General features: G+C 41.8%; 1 protein-coding gene across 4 annotated transcripts in view; it reads right to left on the bottom strand.

Moving 5' to 3' along the window:
* The window catches only part of LOC118400575 (vitamin D3 receptor B-like), a 147838-nt gene that overhangs the window by 32509 nt on the left and 101756 nt on the right, over positions 1 to 13573 (bottom strand). For all 4 annotated transcript variants that reach the window (XM_052473944.1, XM_052473946.1, XM_052473943.1 and 1 more), the window contains 2 exons: positions 13027 to 13210; positions 4549 to 4700 (listed from right to left, as the gene is read on the bottom strand). In XM_052473944.1, the coding sequence (XP_052329904.1) occupies positions 4549 to 4700; positions 13027 to 13210 (336 nt within the window). The remainder of the gene's footprint in view (positions 1 to 4548; positions 4701 to 13026; positions 13211 to 13573) is intronic.

Here is a 13573-nt window from a genome sequence, read left to right as displayed (position 1 = left end):
CAGTGATTGTTATCAGCTAACAGTGATTATTTTAAGCTAACAGTGATTATTTTAAGCTAACAGTGATTGTTATCGGCTAACAGTGATTATTTTAAGCTAACAGTGATTGTTTTAAGCTAACAGTGATTGTTATCAGCTAACAGTGATTGTTTTAAGCTAACGGTGATTGTTATCAGCTAACAGTGATAACAGTGATTGTTAAGCTAACAGTGATTGTTATCAGCTATATTTTAAGCTAACAGTGATTGTTATCAGCTAACAGTGATTGTTATCAGCTAACAGTGATTATTTTAAGCTAACAGTGATTGTTATCAGCTAACAGTGATTATTTTAAGCTAACAGTGATTGTTATCAGCTAACAGTGATTATTTTAAGATAACAGTGATTGTTATCAGCTAACAGTGATTATTTTAAGCTAACAGTGATTGTTATCAGCTAACAGTGATTATTTTAAGCTAACAGTGATTGTTATCAGCTAACAGTGATTGTTATCAGCTAACAGTGATTATTTTAAGCTAACAGTGATTGTTATCAGCTAACCTTGATTGTTATCAGCTAACAGTGATTATTTTAAACTAACAGTGATCGTTATCAGTGATTGTTTTAAGCTAACAGTGATTGTTATCAGCTAACAGTGATTATTTTAAGCTAACAGTGATTGTTATCAGCTAACAGTGATTATTTTAAGCTAACAGTGATTGTTATCAGCTAACAGTGATTATTTTAAGCTAACAGTGATTGTTATCGGCTAACAGTGATTATTTTAAGCTAACAGTGATTGTTATCAGCTAACAGTGATTGTTATCAGCTAACAGTGATTATTTTAAGCTAACAGTGATTGTTATCAGCTAACAGTGATTATTTTAAGCTAACAGTGATTATTTTAAGCTAACAGTGATTGTTATCGGCTAACAGTGATTATTTTAAGCTAACAGTGATTGTTTTAAGCTAACAGTGATTGTTATCAGCTAACAGTGATTGTTTTAAGCTAACGGTGATTGTTATCAGCTAACAGTGATTATTTTAAGCTAACAGTGATTGTTATCAGCTAACAGTGATTGTTATCAGCTAACAGTGATTATTTTAAGCTAACAGTGATTGTTATCAGCTAACAGTGATTATTTTAAGCTAACAGTGATTGTTATCAGCTAACAGTGATTATTTTAAGCTAACAGTGATTGTTATCAGCTAACAGTGATTGTTATCAGCTAACAGTGATTGTTTTAAGCTAACAGTGATTGTTATCAGCTAACAGTGATTGTTATCAGCTAACCTTGATTGTTATCAGCTAACAGTGATTATTTTAAGGTAACAGTGATTGTTATCAGCTAACAGTGATTGTTATCAGCTACCCTTGATTGTTATCAGCTAACCTTGATTGTTATCAACAAACAATGATTATTTTAAGCTAACAGTGATTGTTATCAGCTAACAGTGATTGTTATCAGCTAACAGTGATTGTTATCAGCTAACAGTGATTATTTTAAGCTGACAGTGATTGTTATCAGCTAACAGTGATTATTTTAAGGTAACAGTGATTGTTATCAGCTAACAGTGATTGTTGTCAGCTAACCTCGATTGTTATCAGCAAACAATGATTATTTTAAGCTAACGGTGATTGTTATCAGCTAACAGTGATTGTTATCAGCTAACAGTGATTATTTTAAGATAAAAGTGATTGTTATCAGCTAACAGTGATTATTTTAAGCTAACAGTGATTGTTATTGTTATCAGTGATTATTTTAAGCTAACAGTGATTGCTAACAGTGATTATTTTAAGCTAACAGTGATTGTTATCAGCTAACAGTGATTGTTATCAGCTAACAGTGATTATTTTAAGCTAACAGTGATTGTTATCAGCTAACCTTGATTGTTATCAGCTAACAGTGATTATTTTAAACTAACAGTGATCGTTATCAGTGATTGTTTTAAGCTAACAGTGATTGTTATCAGCTAACAGTGATTATTTTAAGCTAACAGTGATTGTTATCGGCTAACAGTGATTATTTTAAGATAACAGTGATTGTTATCAGCTAACAGTGATTATTTTATGCTAACTAACAGTGATTGTTATCAGCTAACCTTGATTGTTATCAGCTAACAGTGATTATTTTAAGGTAACAGTGATTGTTATCAGCTAACAGTGATTGTTATCAGCTACCCTTGATTGTTATCAGCTAACCTTGATTGTTATCAGCTAACAGTGATTGTTATCAGCTAACCTTGATTGTTATCAGCTAACCTTGATTGTTATCAACAAACAATGATTATTTTAAGCTAACAGTGATTGTTATCAGCTAACAGTGATTGTTATCAGCTAACAGTGATTGTTATCAGCTAACAGTGATTATTTTAAGCTAACAGTGATTGTTATCAGCTAACAGTGATTATTTTAAGATAACAGTGATTGTTATCAGCTAACAGTGATTATTTTAAGCTAGCAGTGATTGTTATCAGCTAACAGTGATTATTTTAAGATAACAGTGATTGTTATCAGCTAACAGTGATTATTTTAAGCTAACAGTGATTGTTATCAGCTAACAGTGATTATTTTAAGCTAACAGTGATTGTTATCAGCTAACAGTGATTGTTATCAGCTAACAGTGATTATTTTAAGCTAACAGTGATTGTTATCAGCTAACCTTGATTGTTATCAGCTAACAGTGATTATTTTAAACTAACAGTGATCATTATCAGTGATTGTTTTAAGCTAACAGTGATTGTTATCAGCTAACAGTGATTATTTTAAGCTAACAGTGATTGTTATCAGCTAACAGTGATTATTTTAAGCTAACAGTGATTGTTATCAGCTAACAGTGATTATTTTAAGCTAACAGTGATTGTTATCGGCTAACAGTGATTATTTTAAGCTAACAGTGATTGTTATCAGCTAACAGTGATTGTTATCAGCTAACAGTGATTATTTTAAGCTAACAGTGATTGTTATCAGCTAACAGTGATTATTTTAAGCTAACAGTGATTATTTTAAGCTAACAGTGATTGTTATCGGCTAACAGTGATTATTTTAAGCTAACAGTGATTGTTTTAAGCTAACAGTGATTGTTATCAGCTAACAGTGATTGTTTTAAGCTAACGGTGATTGTTATCAGCTAACAGTGATTATTTTTAGCTAACAGTGATTGTTATCAGCTAACAGTGATTGTTATCAGCTAACAGTGATTATTTTAAGCTAACAGTGATTGTTATCAGCTAACAGTGATTATTTTAAGCTAACAGTGATTGTTATCAGCTAACAGTGATTATTTTAAGCTAACAGTGATTGTTATCAGCTAACAGTGATTGTTATCAGCTAACAGTGATTGTTTTAAGCTAACAGTGATTGTTATCGGCTAACAGTGATTATTTTAAGCTAACAGTGATTGTTATCAGCTAACAGTGATTATTTTAAGCTAACAGTGATTGTTATCAGCTAACAGTGATTATTTTAAGCTAACAGTGATTGTTATCAGCAAACTGTGATTATTTTCAGCAAACAGTGATTGTCATCTCAAAGTAGGATCCAGGATCAGCTCTCTCATTCATTATGATTTAAACTGATCCTAAATCAACACTCCTAGATAATGGCAGGTCGGCTAGCGGTTAAGAGACTGGGTCAGTAACCCTTTTTTAATTTTATTTTTTTTTTAAATTACCTTTAAGGCAAGTCAGTTAAGAACAAATTCTTATTTTCAATGACGGCCTAGGAACAGTGGGTTAACTGCCTGTTCAGGGGCAGAACGACAGATTTGTACCTTGTCAGCTCGGGGATTTGAACTTGCAACCTTTCGGTTACTAGTCCAACACTCATTGAAAATAAGAATTTGTTCTTAACTGACTTGCCTAGTTAAATAAAGGTAAAAAAATAATAATTAAAATCTCTATTTGTAGAGTTTTTTTCCAAAACCCTATATATACATTTTCTGAAATGTTTGTAATTTAGCTGTTATTGTTTAGAGAACTTGTGAAAGAGATTGGAGTGTTTTTGCATCATATGATGCAAAACACAGTGGCTGTATTTCTTTATTCTGAAAGTTGTGTATCATGAAAACTTCATTACTGACATACAAAACATTTTAGGAATATATCAACAATGGACTAACGAAACAAATACCAAAAGATAATAAAATAATAATAATTAATATTGATTTCACATAATCAACTAATCATCAAGCTTTGATCATTTGAATCAGCTGTGAAGTGTTAGGGCAAAAAACAAAACTCACACACATTGGGGTCCCCAGGACTGAGATTGGGGAACGCTGCACTAGATGCTTTGTGAGAGAGTCTAGGTCAGGAGTGATATTCTTTGGTTGATCTGTAAAAATACCCTGGGCTTGTTTGAAAAGCAAATGAAAGCCTTGGGGGTCTGTGGATGGGTCCGACTGGCACTGCTGCTCAAGTGTCTTAGCGTTTTAGAGTACGTACTCCTAGTTGGAAAAGGTGTATCTGTGTGTGTTGTGTGTATGCATCTGTTTGTGTTATCCTTTTCCACTCACCTTCAGAAACATGGATGGTTGGAAAGGGTGTGTGTGTTAGCCTCAGTCTTACCTTTAGTGACGTCGGTGATGCAGTACTTGAAGTCGGACACACCACAGCTCCAGGACATATCCTCCAGGTTGAAGGACTGGTTTGAGCGCAGCATGATCACCTCGATGGCGCTTGACTTGAGCAGGGCAATCTGGTCCTCAGCCGTCAGCTCCCTGGAAGGATTACAACCAGGGGTGTATTCATTAGTGTACCCACGTAGCAAACAAAGCTAAACAAATGTTTCACATTGGACAAGTTCAGGTAGTCCCCCTCCCTGTTTCAGTCCGTTTCTTCTGTTTGGTACTTCATTTTTTTTATTTTTTTTATTTCACCTTTATTTAACCAGGTAGGCTAGTTGAGAACAAGTTCTCATTTGCAACTGCAACCTGGCAAAGATAAAGCATAGCAGTGTGAACAGACAACACAGAGTTACACATGGAGTAAACAATTAACAAGTCAATAACACAGTAGAAAAAAAGGGAGTCTATATACATTGTGTGCAAAACGCATGAGGAGGTAGGCGAATAATTACAATTTTGCAGATTAACACTGGAGAGATAAATGATCAGATGGTCATGTACAGGTAGAGATATTGGTGTGCAAAAGAGCAGAAAAGTAAATAAATAAAAACAGTATGGGGATGAGGTAGGTAAAAATGGGTGGGCTATTTAACGATAGACTATGTACAGCTGCAGCGATCGGTTAGCTGCTCAGATAGCAGATGTTTGAAGTTGGTGAGGGAGATAAAAGTCTCCAACTTCAGCGATTTTTGCAATTCGTTCCAGTCACAGGCAGCAGAGAACTGGAACGAAAGGCGGCCAAATGAGGTGTGGCTTTAGGGATGATCAGTGAGATACACCTGCTGGAGCGCGTGCTACGGGTGGGTGTTGCCATCGTGACCAGTGAATTGAGATAATGAATGTGGCCCAGAAAGATGGCCCCTATGAAAAGAAAGAAATCCCGTTTGACAGTGGCCATAAACAGTGGGCTTACGGTCCGGTTATGATCAGACAAAGGTTTAAAGGATGGGGTTGTAGATTTTTTAATTTAGGAGACTGTTCAGTTACTGTTTGATTGAACGTTAGAATGGGCAAAACTAGTGACCTAAGCAACTTTGAGTGTGGTATGATCGTAGGTGCCAAGCGCCCCTGTTCCAGTATCTTAGAAATGTCGAGCCTGCTGGGATTTTCACGCACAACGGTGTCTAGGATTTACCGATAATGGTGCGACAAACAAAAAACATCCAGTCAGCGGCAGTCATAGGGGCGAAAACAGTTAGTTGATGAAAGCGGTCGAAGGCAAGAATCGTGCAAGCTAACAGGTGGGCCACAAAATACAGGAGCAGTACAAAAATGGTGTGCAGAATTGCATCTCGGAACACACAACTCGTCGGTCATTGTCAGGGATGGGCTATTGCAGCAGACGACCACACCCGGTTCAATTCCTATCAGCTAAAAACAAGAAGAAGCGGCTCCAGTGGGCACATTGAGGAGGGGAAACACATTGCCTAGTCCGACGAATCCCGGCACCTGTTGCGTCATGCTGATGGCAGAGTCAGGATTTGGGGCAAGCAGCATGAGTCCATGACGCTATCCTGCCTGGTGTCAACAGTACAAGCTGGTGGTGGTGTAATGGTGTGGGGAGTGTGTTCCTGGCACAAGTTAGGTCCCTTGATCCCAAATGAGCAATGTTTGAATGCCACACCTTGTAGAATCCATGCCTCGAAGAATTCAGGTTGTTCTGAAGGCAAAGGGGGGTCCGACCTGCTACTAGATGGTTGTACCTTATGAACTGGATGTCGATTGGTTTGCATGTCGATTGGTTTGAGCGCTTGTGTTGTGCAATCGAGATAAATAGTAGTCTGGGCTTTGTAAGGCACTGTATCTCACGCATGTACAGTCGTGGCCAAAAGTTTTGAGAATGACACAAATATTAATTTTCACAAAGTCTGCTGCCTCAGTTTGTATGATGGCAATTTGCATATACTCCAGAATGTTATGAAGAGTGATCAGATGAATTGCAATTAATTGAAAAGTCCCTCTTTGCCATGCAAATGAACTGAATCCCCAAAAAACATTTCCACTGCATTTCAGCCCTGCCACAAAAGGACCAGCTGACATCATGTCAGTGATTCTCTCGTTAATACAGACGTGAGTGTTGACGAAGACGAGGCTGGAGATCACTCTGTCATGCTGATTGAGTTCTAATAACAGACTGGTAGCTTCAAAAGGAGGGTGGTGCTTGGAATCAATGTTCTTCCTCTGTCAATCATGGTTACCTGCAAGGTTACCTGAAACACGTGCCGTCATCATTGCTTTCCACAAAAAGAGCTTCACAAGCAAGGATACTGCTACCAGTAAGATTGCACCTAAATCAACCCTTTATCGGATCATCAAGAACTTCAAGGAGAGCGGTTCAATTGTTGTGAAGAAGGCTTCACAACGTCTCCTGAAGTTGATTCAGCTGCGGGATCGGGGCACCACCAGTACAGAGCTTGCTCAGGAATGGCAGTAGGCAGGTGTGAGTGCATCTGCACGCACTGTGAGGCGAAGACATTTGGAGGATGGCCTGGTGTCAAGAAGGGCAGCAAAGACGCCACATCTCTTCAGGAAAAACATCAGGGACAGACTGATATTCTGCAAAAGGTACAGGGATTGGACTGCTGAGGACTGGGGTAAAGTCATTTTCTCTGATGAATCCCCTTTCCGATTGTTTGGGGCATCTGGAAAAAAGCTTGTCCGGAGAAGACAAGGTGAGTGCTACCATCAGTCCTGTGTCATGCCAACAGTAAAGCATCCTGAGACCATTCATGTGTGGGGTTGCTTCTCAGCCAAGGGATTGGGCTCACTCACAATTTTGCCTAAGAACACAGCCATGAATAAAGAATGGTACCAACACATCCTCAGAGAGCAACTCCTCTCAACCATCCAGGAACAGTTTGGTGATGAACAATGCCTTTTCCAGCATGATGGAGCACCTTGCCATAAAGCAAAAGTTATAACTAAGTGGCTCGGGGAACAAAACATCAATATTTTGGGTCCATGGTCAGGAAACTCCCCAAACTTGTGGTCAATCCTCAAGAGGCGGGTAGACAAACAAAAACACACAAATTCTGACAAACTCCAAGCATTGATTATGACACTTATGAAATGCTTGTAATTATACTTCAGTATTCCATAGTAACATCTGACAAAAATATCTAAAGACACTGAAGCAGCAGACTTTGTGAAAATGTATATTTGTGTCATTCTCAAAACTTTTGGCCACGACTGTACACCCTCACACACTCATACAATATTATGCACACACACAAGCACACCACACACACACTTTGGGTGGTTTCAAAGCTTAGATATCAGATCATACATGTGTAAACACTCCAGAGTTAATCCGCTAGCATCCATCATCATCATCCCAAGAGAGAGGAGAGAAGGGAATGGTGATGGTCTGGAAAGACAAGTCATAGCTAGTCTGGACGTGCCCTATCCCTGGCCTCTGTGACACTGAGTGATGGCCCCCGTCGACAAACTCCACAAGAGTAAACACTGTACAACAACAGAGCCCTTACGTTGTGGGGCAAAAGTAAGCAATCAAAGAAGTTTCCCAAGAAACCTATGACATATCCAGCATGGCAAAAGTTACGAGTTTCCAAGAAACTCTGTCATATCCCCACGGCAGGATTTATATGTCATACTGGTTACGGCTGATGTGGTGTGTTCAGTGGCCTTCCCTTCTGGAGCCTTCCCTTCAGTGGCCTTCTCTAATGTAACCTTCCCTTCAGTGGCCTTCTCTTCAGTGGCCTTCCCTTCAGTGGCCTTTCCTTCAGTGGCCTTCCCTTCAGTGGCCTTCTCTAATGTAACCTTCCCTTCAGTGGCCTTCTCTTCAGTGGCCTTCCCTTCAGTGGCCTTTCCTTCAGTGGCCTTCCCTTCAGTGGCCTTCTCTTCAGTGGCCTTTCCTACAGTGGCCTTCCCTTCAGTGGCCTTCCCTTCAGTGGCCTTTCCTTCAGTGGCCTTCCCTTCAGTGGCCTTTCCTTCAGTGGCCTTCTCTTCAGTGGCCTTCTCTAATGTAACCTTCCCTTCAGTGGCCTTTCCTTCAGTGGCCTTCCCTTCAGTGGCCTTTCCTTCAGTGGCCTTTCCTTCAGTGGCCTTCCCTTCAGTGGCATTTCCTTCAGTGGCCTTCCCTTCAGTGGCCTTCTCTTCAGTGGCCTTTCCTTCAGTGGCCTTCCCTTCAGTGGCCTTCTCTCCAGTGGCCTTGCCTTCAGTGGCCTTCCCTTCAGTGGCCTTCCCTTCAGTGGCCTTCCCTTCTGTGGCCTTTCCTTCAGTGGCCTTCTCTATAGTGGCCTTCCCTTCAGTGGCCTTCCCTTCAGTGGCCTTCCCTTCTGTAGCCTTCCCTTCAGTGGCCTTCCCTTCTGTAGCCTTCCCTTCAGTGGCCTTCTCTCCAGTGGCCTTGCCTTCAGTGGCCTTCTCTTCAGTGGCCTTTCCTTCAGTGGCCTTCCCTTCAGTGGCCTTCTCTTCAGTGGCCTTCCCTTCAGCGGCCTTCCCTTCAGCGGTCTTCCCTTCAGTGGCCTTTCCTTCAGTGGCCTTCCCTTCAGTGGCCTTTCCTTCAGTGGCCTTCCCTTCTGTGGCCTTCCCTTCAGTGGCCTTCCCTTCAGTGGCCTTGCCTTCAGTGGCCTTCCCTTCAGCGGCCTTCCCTTCAGTGGCCTTCTCTATAGTGGCCTTCCCTTCAGTGGCCTTCCCTTCTGTAGCCTTCCCTTCAGTGGCCTTCCCTTCTGTAGCCTTTCCTTCAGTGGCCTTCCCTTCTGTGGCCTTCCCTTCAGTGGCCTTCCCTTCAGTGGCCTTGCCTTCAGTGGCCTTCCCTTCAGCGGCCTTCCCTTCAGTGGCATTCTCTTCAGTGGCCTTCCCTTCTGTAGCCTTTCCTTCAGTGGCCTTCCCTTCTGTGGCCTTCCCTTCAGTGGCCTTCCCTTCAGTGGCCTTTCCTTCAGTGGCCTTCCCTTCTGTGGCCTTTCCTTCAGTGGCCTTCTCTTCAGTGGCCTTCCCTTCAGTGGCCTTCACTTCTGTGACCTTTCCTTCAGTGGCCTTCTCTTCAGTGGCCTTCCCTTCAGTGGCCTTCTCTTCAGTGGCCTTCCCTTCAGTGGCCTTCACTTCTGTGGCCTTTCCTTCAGTGGCCTTCCCTTCTGTGGCCTTTCCTTCAGTGGCCTTCTCTTCATTGGCCTTCCCTTCAGTGGCCTTTCCTTCAGTGGCCTTCCCTTCAGTGGCCTTCCCTTCTGTGGCCTTCCCTTCAGTGGCCTTCCCTTCAGTGGCCTTCCCTTCAGTGGCCTTCCCTTCAGTGGCCTTTCCTTCAGTGGCCTTCCCTTCAGTGGCCTTTCCTTCAGTGGCCTTCTCTTCAGTGGCCTTCCCTTCAGTGGCCTTCCCTTCAGTGGCCTTCTCTTCAGTGGCCTTCCCTTCAGTGGCCTTCCCTTCAGTGGCCTTCCCTTCAGTGGCCTTCTCTTCAGTGGCCTTCCCTTCAGTGGCCTTCCCTTCAGTGGCCTTCCCTTCTGTGGCCTTCCTTTCTGAAGAGATATTATATCCCCTCAAGGGATAAAATACAGTTGTTTTGACTACATTGAATTGAAACATTTTGTTGTATTACTTCAGAGTAAACGTAAATCTATAATGACATACGATGATAACCTTTGACCTCGTCAACCAATCACATATTCGGTGTAATGTTAAAGGCACAAGCTTTAATTGCGACAGACTGCCTCTGCCACTTGGTACTGGAGAAACATAACCATTCTCAAATGCATAAACGTAGCTATGGATGCAAGGACTAGTTTTAAACATATTTTGAAGCACGACAAAGACAGCAAAAACATAAACAATGAAGTAATACAACTGAAGAATCAGTTGTAGTAAGACATTCATTATGTATATTTATTCTGAGAGAAGCAATTACTATATAATGGCTATATAATTGTGCAGCACTGACAAGCCTCAATGCTCTTCTTCGGTCAGAAGACCTACATGAACATTACTAACAATGCCTGACCGTATCCTCGACCTTACTTTGCCACTTTACTCTGTCAAACATCAATCTTTATGACATATCATCTGATGATAACAAAAGATAACAGAAATAATTGCATGTGTAGGCACACTTGTCCTTCTGTGAAGGAACACTCAGACTCTTAACACTTAAACTGCTGGGCCTCGCTACCCCCCTGTACTCCATTAATGAGCAGCCATTTTGACTGCAACATAAATGTATTTCAAAGAACACAATAACATTTTCATTATTGTTATTCTGCCGTGTGCAAAGGTTATTCTTGGAAAAAGTGTACTTTGAAAGTTATTTGGTAAAGGAAATAGTTTTGGAGACCTCAGAATCTGCTCTTTCTGAAACTATATAGAAATCAAAACATGTGACTCTGCAGGATTATTTGAAAAGGTCACTTTTTGGAGCACTGAGAAAAAAATGACACATCCTCCTAAATCTGCATATACAGTTGAAGTCAGAAGTTTAGTCACAATTTTCACAATTCCTGACATTTAATCCTCTTAAAAATGTCCTATCTTAGGTCAGTTAGGATCACCACTTTATTTTAAGAATGTGAAATGTCAGAATAGTAGAGAGAATGACTTATTTCAGCTTGTATTTCTTTCATCACATTCCCAATGGGTCAGAAGTTTACATACACTTACTTACATACACAAATTAGTATTTGGTAGCATTGCCTTTAAATGTTTTAACTTGGGTCAAACGTTTCGGGTAGCCTTCCACAAGCTTCCCACAATAAATTGGGTGAATTTTGGCCCATTCCTCCTGACAGAGCAGGTGTAACTGAGTCAGGTTTGTAGGCGTCCTTGCTCGCACACGCTTTTTCAGATCTAACCACAGAATTTCTATAGAATTGAGGTCAGGGCTTTGTGATGGCCGCTCCAATACCTTGACTTTGACGTCCTTAAACCAATTTGGGCCCAAACTTTGGAAGTATGCTTTAGGTCAGTGTCCATTTGCAAGACCCATTTGCAACCAAGATTTAACTTCCTGACTGATGCTTTGAGAAGTTGCTTCAATATATCCACATAATTTTCCTTCCCCATGATGCTATCTATTTTGTGAAGTGCACCAGTCCCTCCTACAGCAAAGCACCCCCACAACATGATCCTGCCATCCACGTGGTTCACGGTTGGGATGGTGTTCTTCGGCTTGCAAGTCTCCCCCTTCTTCCTTCAAACATAATGATTGTCATTATTGCCAAACAGTTCTTTTTTGGTTTCATCAGACCAGAGGACTTTTCTCCAAAAAGTACGATCTTTGTCACCATGTGCAGTTGCAAATCGTAGTCTGGCTTTTTTATGGCGGTTTTGGAGCAGTGGCTTCTTCCTTGCTGAGTGGCCTTTCAGTTTATGTCAATATAGGACTCGTTTTACTGTGGATATAGATACTTTTGTACCCGTTTCCTCCAGCATCTTCAAAAGGTATTTTCACGTCAAAATATGTTCATCTCTAGGAGACAGAACACGTCTCCTTCCTAAGCGGTATGACGGCTGCGTGGTCCCATGGTGTTTATACTTGTGTACTATTGTTTGTACAGATTTGTGATACCGAATTTCTAACAGCATACCTCTGTTAAATAGACTTATTCAGGAAAAGTCAAGAACGGAGGGGGCATGACTCAAACAATTGCTGAGATATTTCAATTTGAACCTCCATATGCAGTCAAAATGTCTGCCTCGGCACTTCTAGTGTTAAATGAGTAAACCCACAAATAAGGCCTTGTTTATATTCGTGATAAATAGACTTCATGAATCCATTATTGGAAATCCTGAAAATTCAGGGAAACTTCATACATGCACTAACACACACACACGCACACACACACGCACACGCACACTCACAAACACACACACACACCAGCAGGCACATACAAACACACACACAGGCCTGCACAAACACACACACACATACACACACACACGCACATGCACACGCACACTCACAAACACACACACACCAGCAGGCACATACAAACACACACACAGGCCTGCACAAACACACACACACACATGCATGCAGGCACACACAATCACACACACACACACACGCAAGCACGCACAAACACACACACACACATGCAGGCACACACACACATACACACATGCAGGCACGCATAAACACATACATGCAGGCCCGCACAAACACACACACATGCAGGCCCGCATAAACACACACACGCAGGCCTGCACAAACACACACACGCAGGCCTGCACAAACACACACACACACACACACACACACGCAGGCCCGCACAAACACACACACACACACACATGCAGGCTCACACAAACACACAAACATACACACACGCATGCACACATTTTTGGTATTTAAATGTGCTGTAAATTCAGTTCAACACATTTAAAAAATCACATACTTTAACTAAACACACACATACACCCTTTACCCTCCTCAGCCCACCCATCCACACAAACCACCCATTAACCCACACACACTCACCTGAAACCGGGGATCATCTTAGCGAAACCAATGACCTTCTGGATGCTGTAGCTGACCAGGTCGGCCAGGTGGGGCAACATGGAGAGCTTGGAGCCGTCATCGTCGTTAGAGTCCGGGCTGCCACTCTGGTCCTGGTACATCATCAGCAGGTTACTGAAGTTCATCAGCTTAGTGTCCACAGACTCTATATGGAGGGAGGGAGGGAGGGAGGGAGGGAGGGAGGGAGGGAGGGAGGGAGGGAGGGAGGGAGGGAGGGAGGGAGGTTAGGAGAGGAGGGAGGGAGGGAGGGAGGAGGGAGGGAGGGAGGGAGAAGGAGGGAGGGAAACATGGAGAGTTAGAAACTCATAAGAGAAAAAAAACATTCCCATCAGATTAGTATCCATTGATTCTTCTGAAAAAGGGGAAAGGGAATGGAACACGGACAGAAAACATGGAGAGAGAGAGAAGGCTAGGGAGTGAAAACATGGAGAGACAGAGAAGGCTAGGGAGTGAAAACATGGAGAGACAGAGAAGGCTAGGGAGTGAAAACATGGAGAGACAGAGAAGG

Source organism: Oncorhynchus keta, chromosome 21 (genome assembly GCF_023373465.1).
Source record: "Oncorhynchus keta strain PuntledgeMale-10-30-2019 chromosome 21, Oket_V2, whole genome shotgun sequence".
Classification (NCBI taxonomy): Eukaryota; Metazoa; Chordata; class Actinopteri; order Salmoniformes; family Salmonidae; genus Oncorhynchus; species Oncorhynchus keta.
Note: the sequence above shows the minus strand (reverse complement) of the source record. Positions and strands in the feature narration are given on the sequence as shown.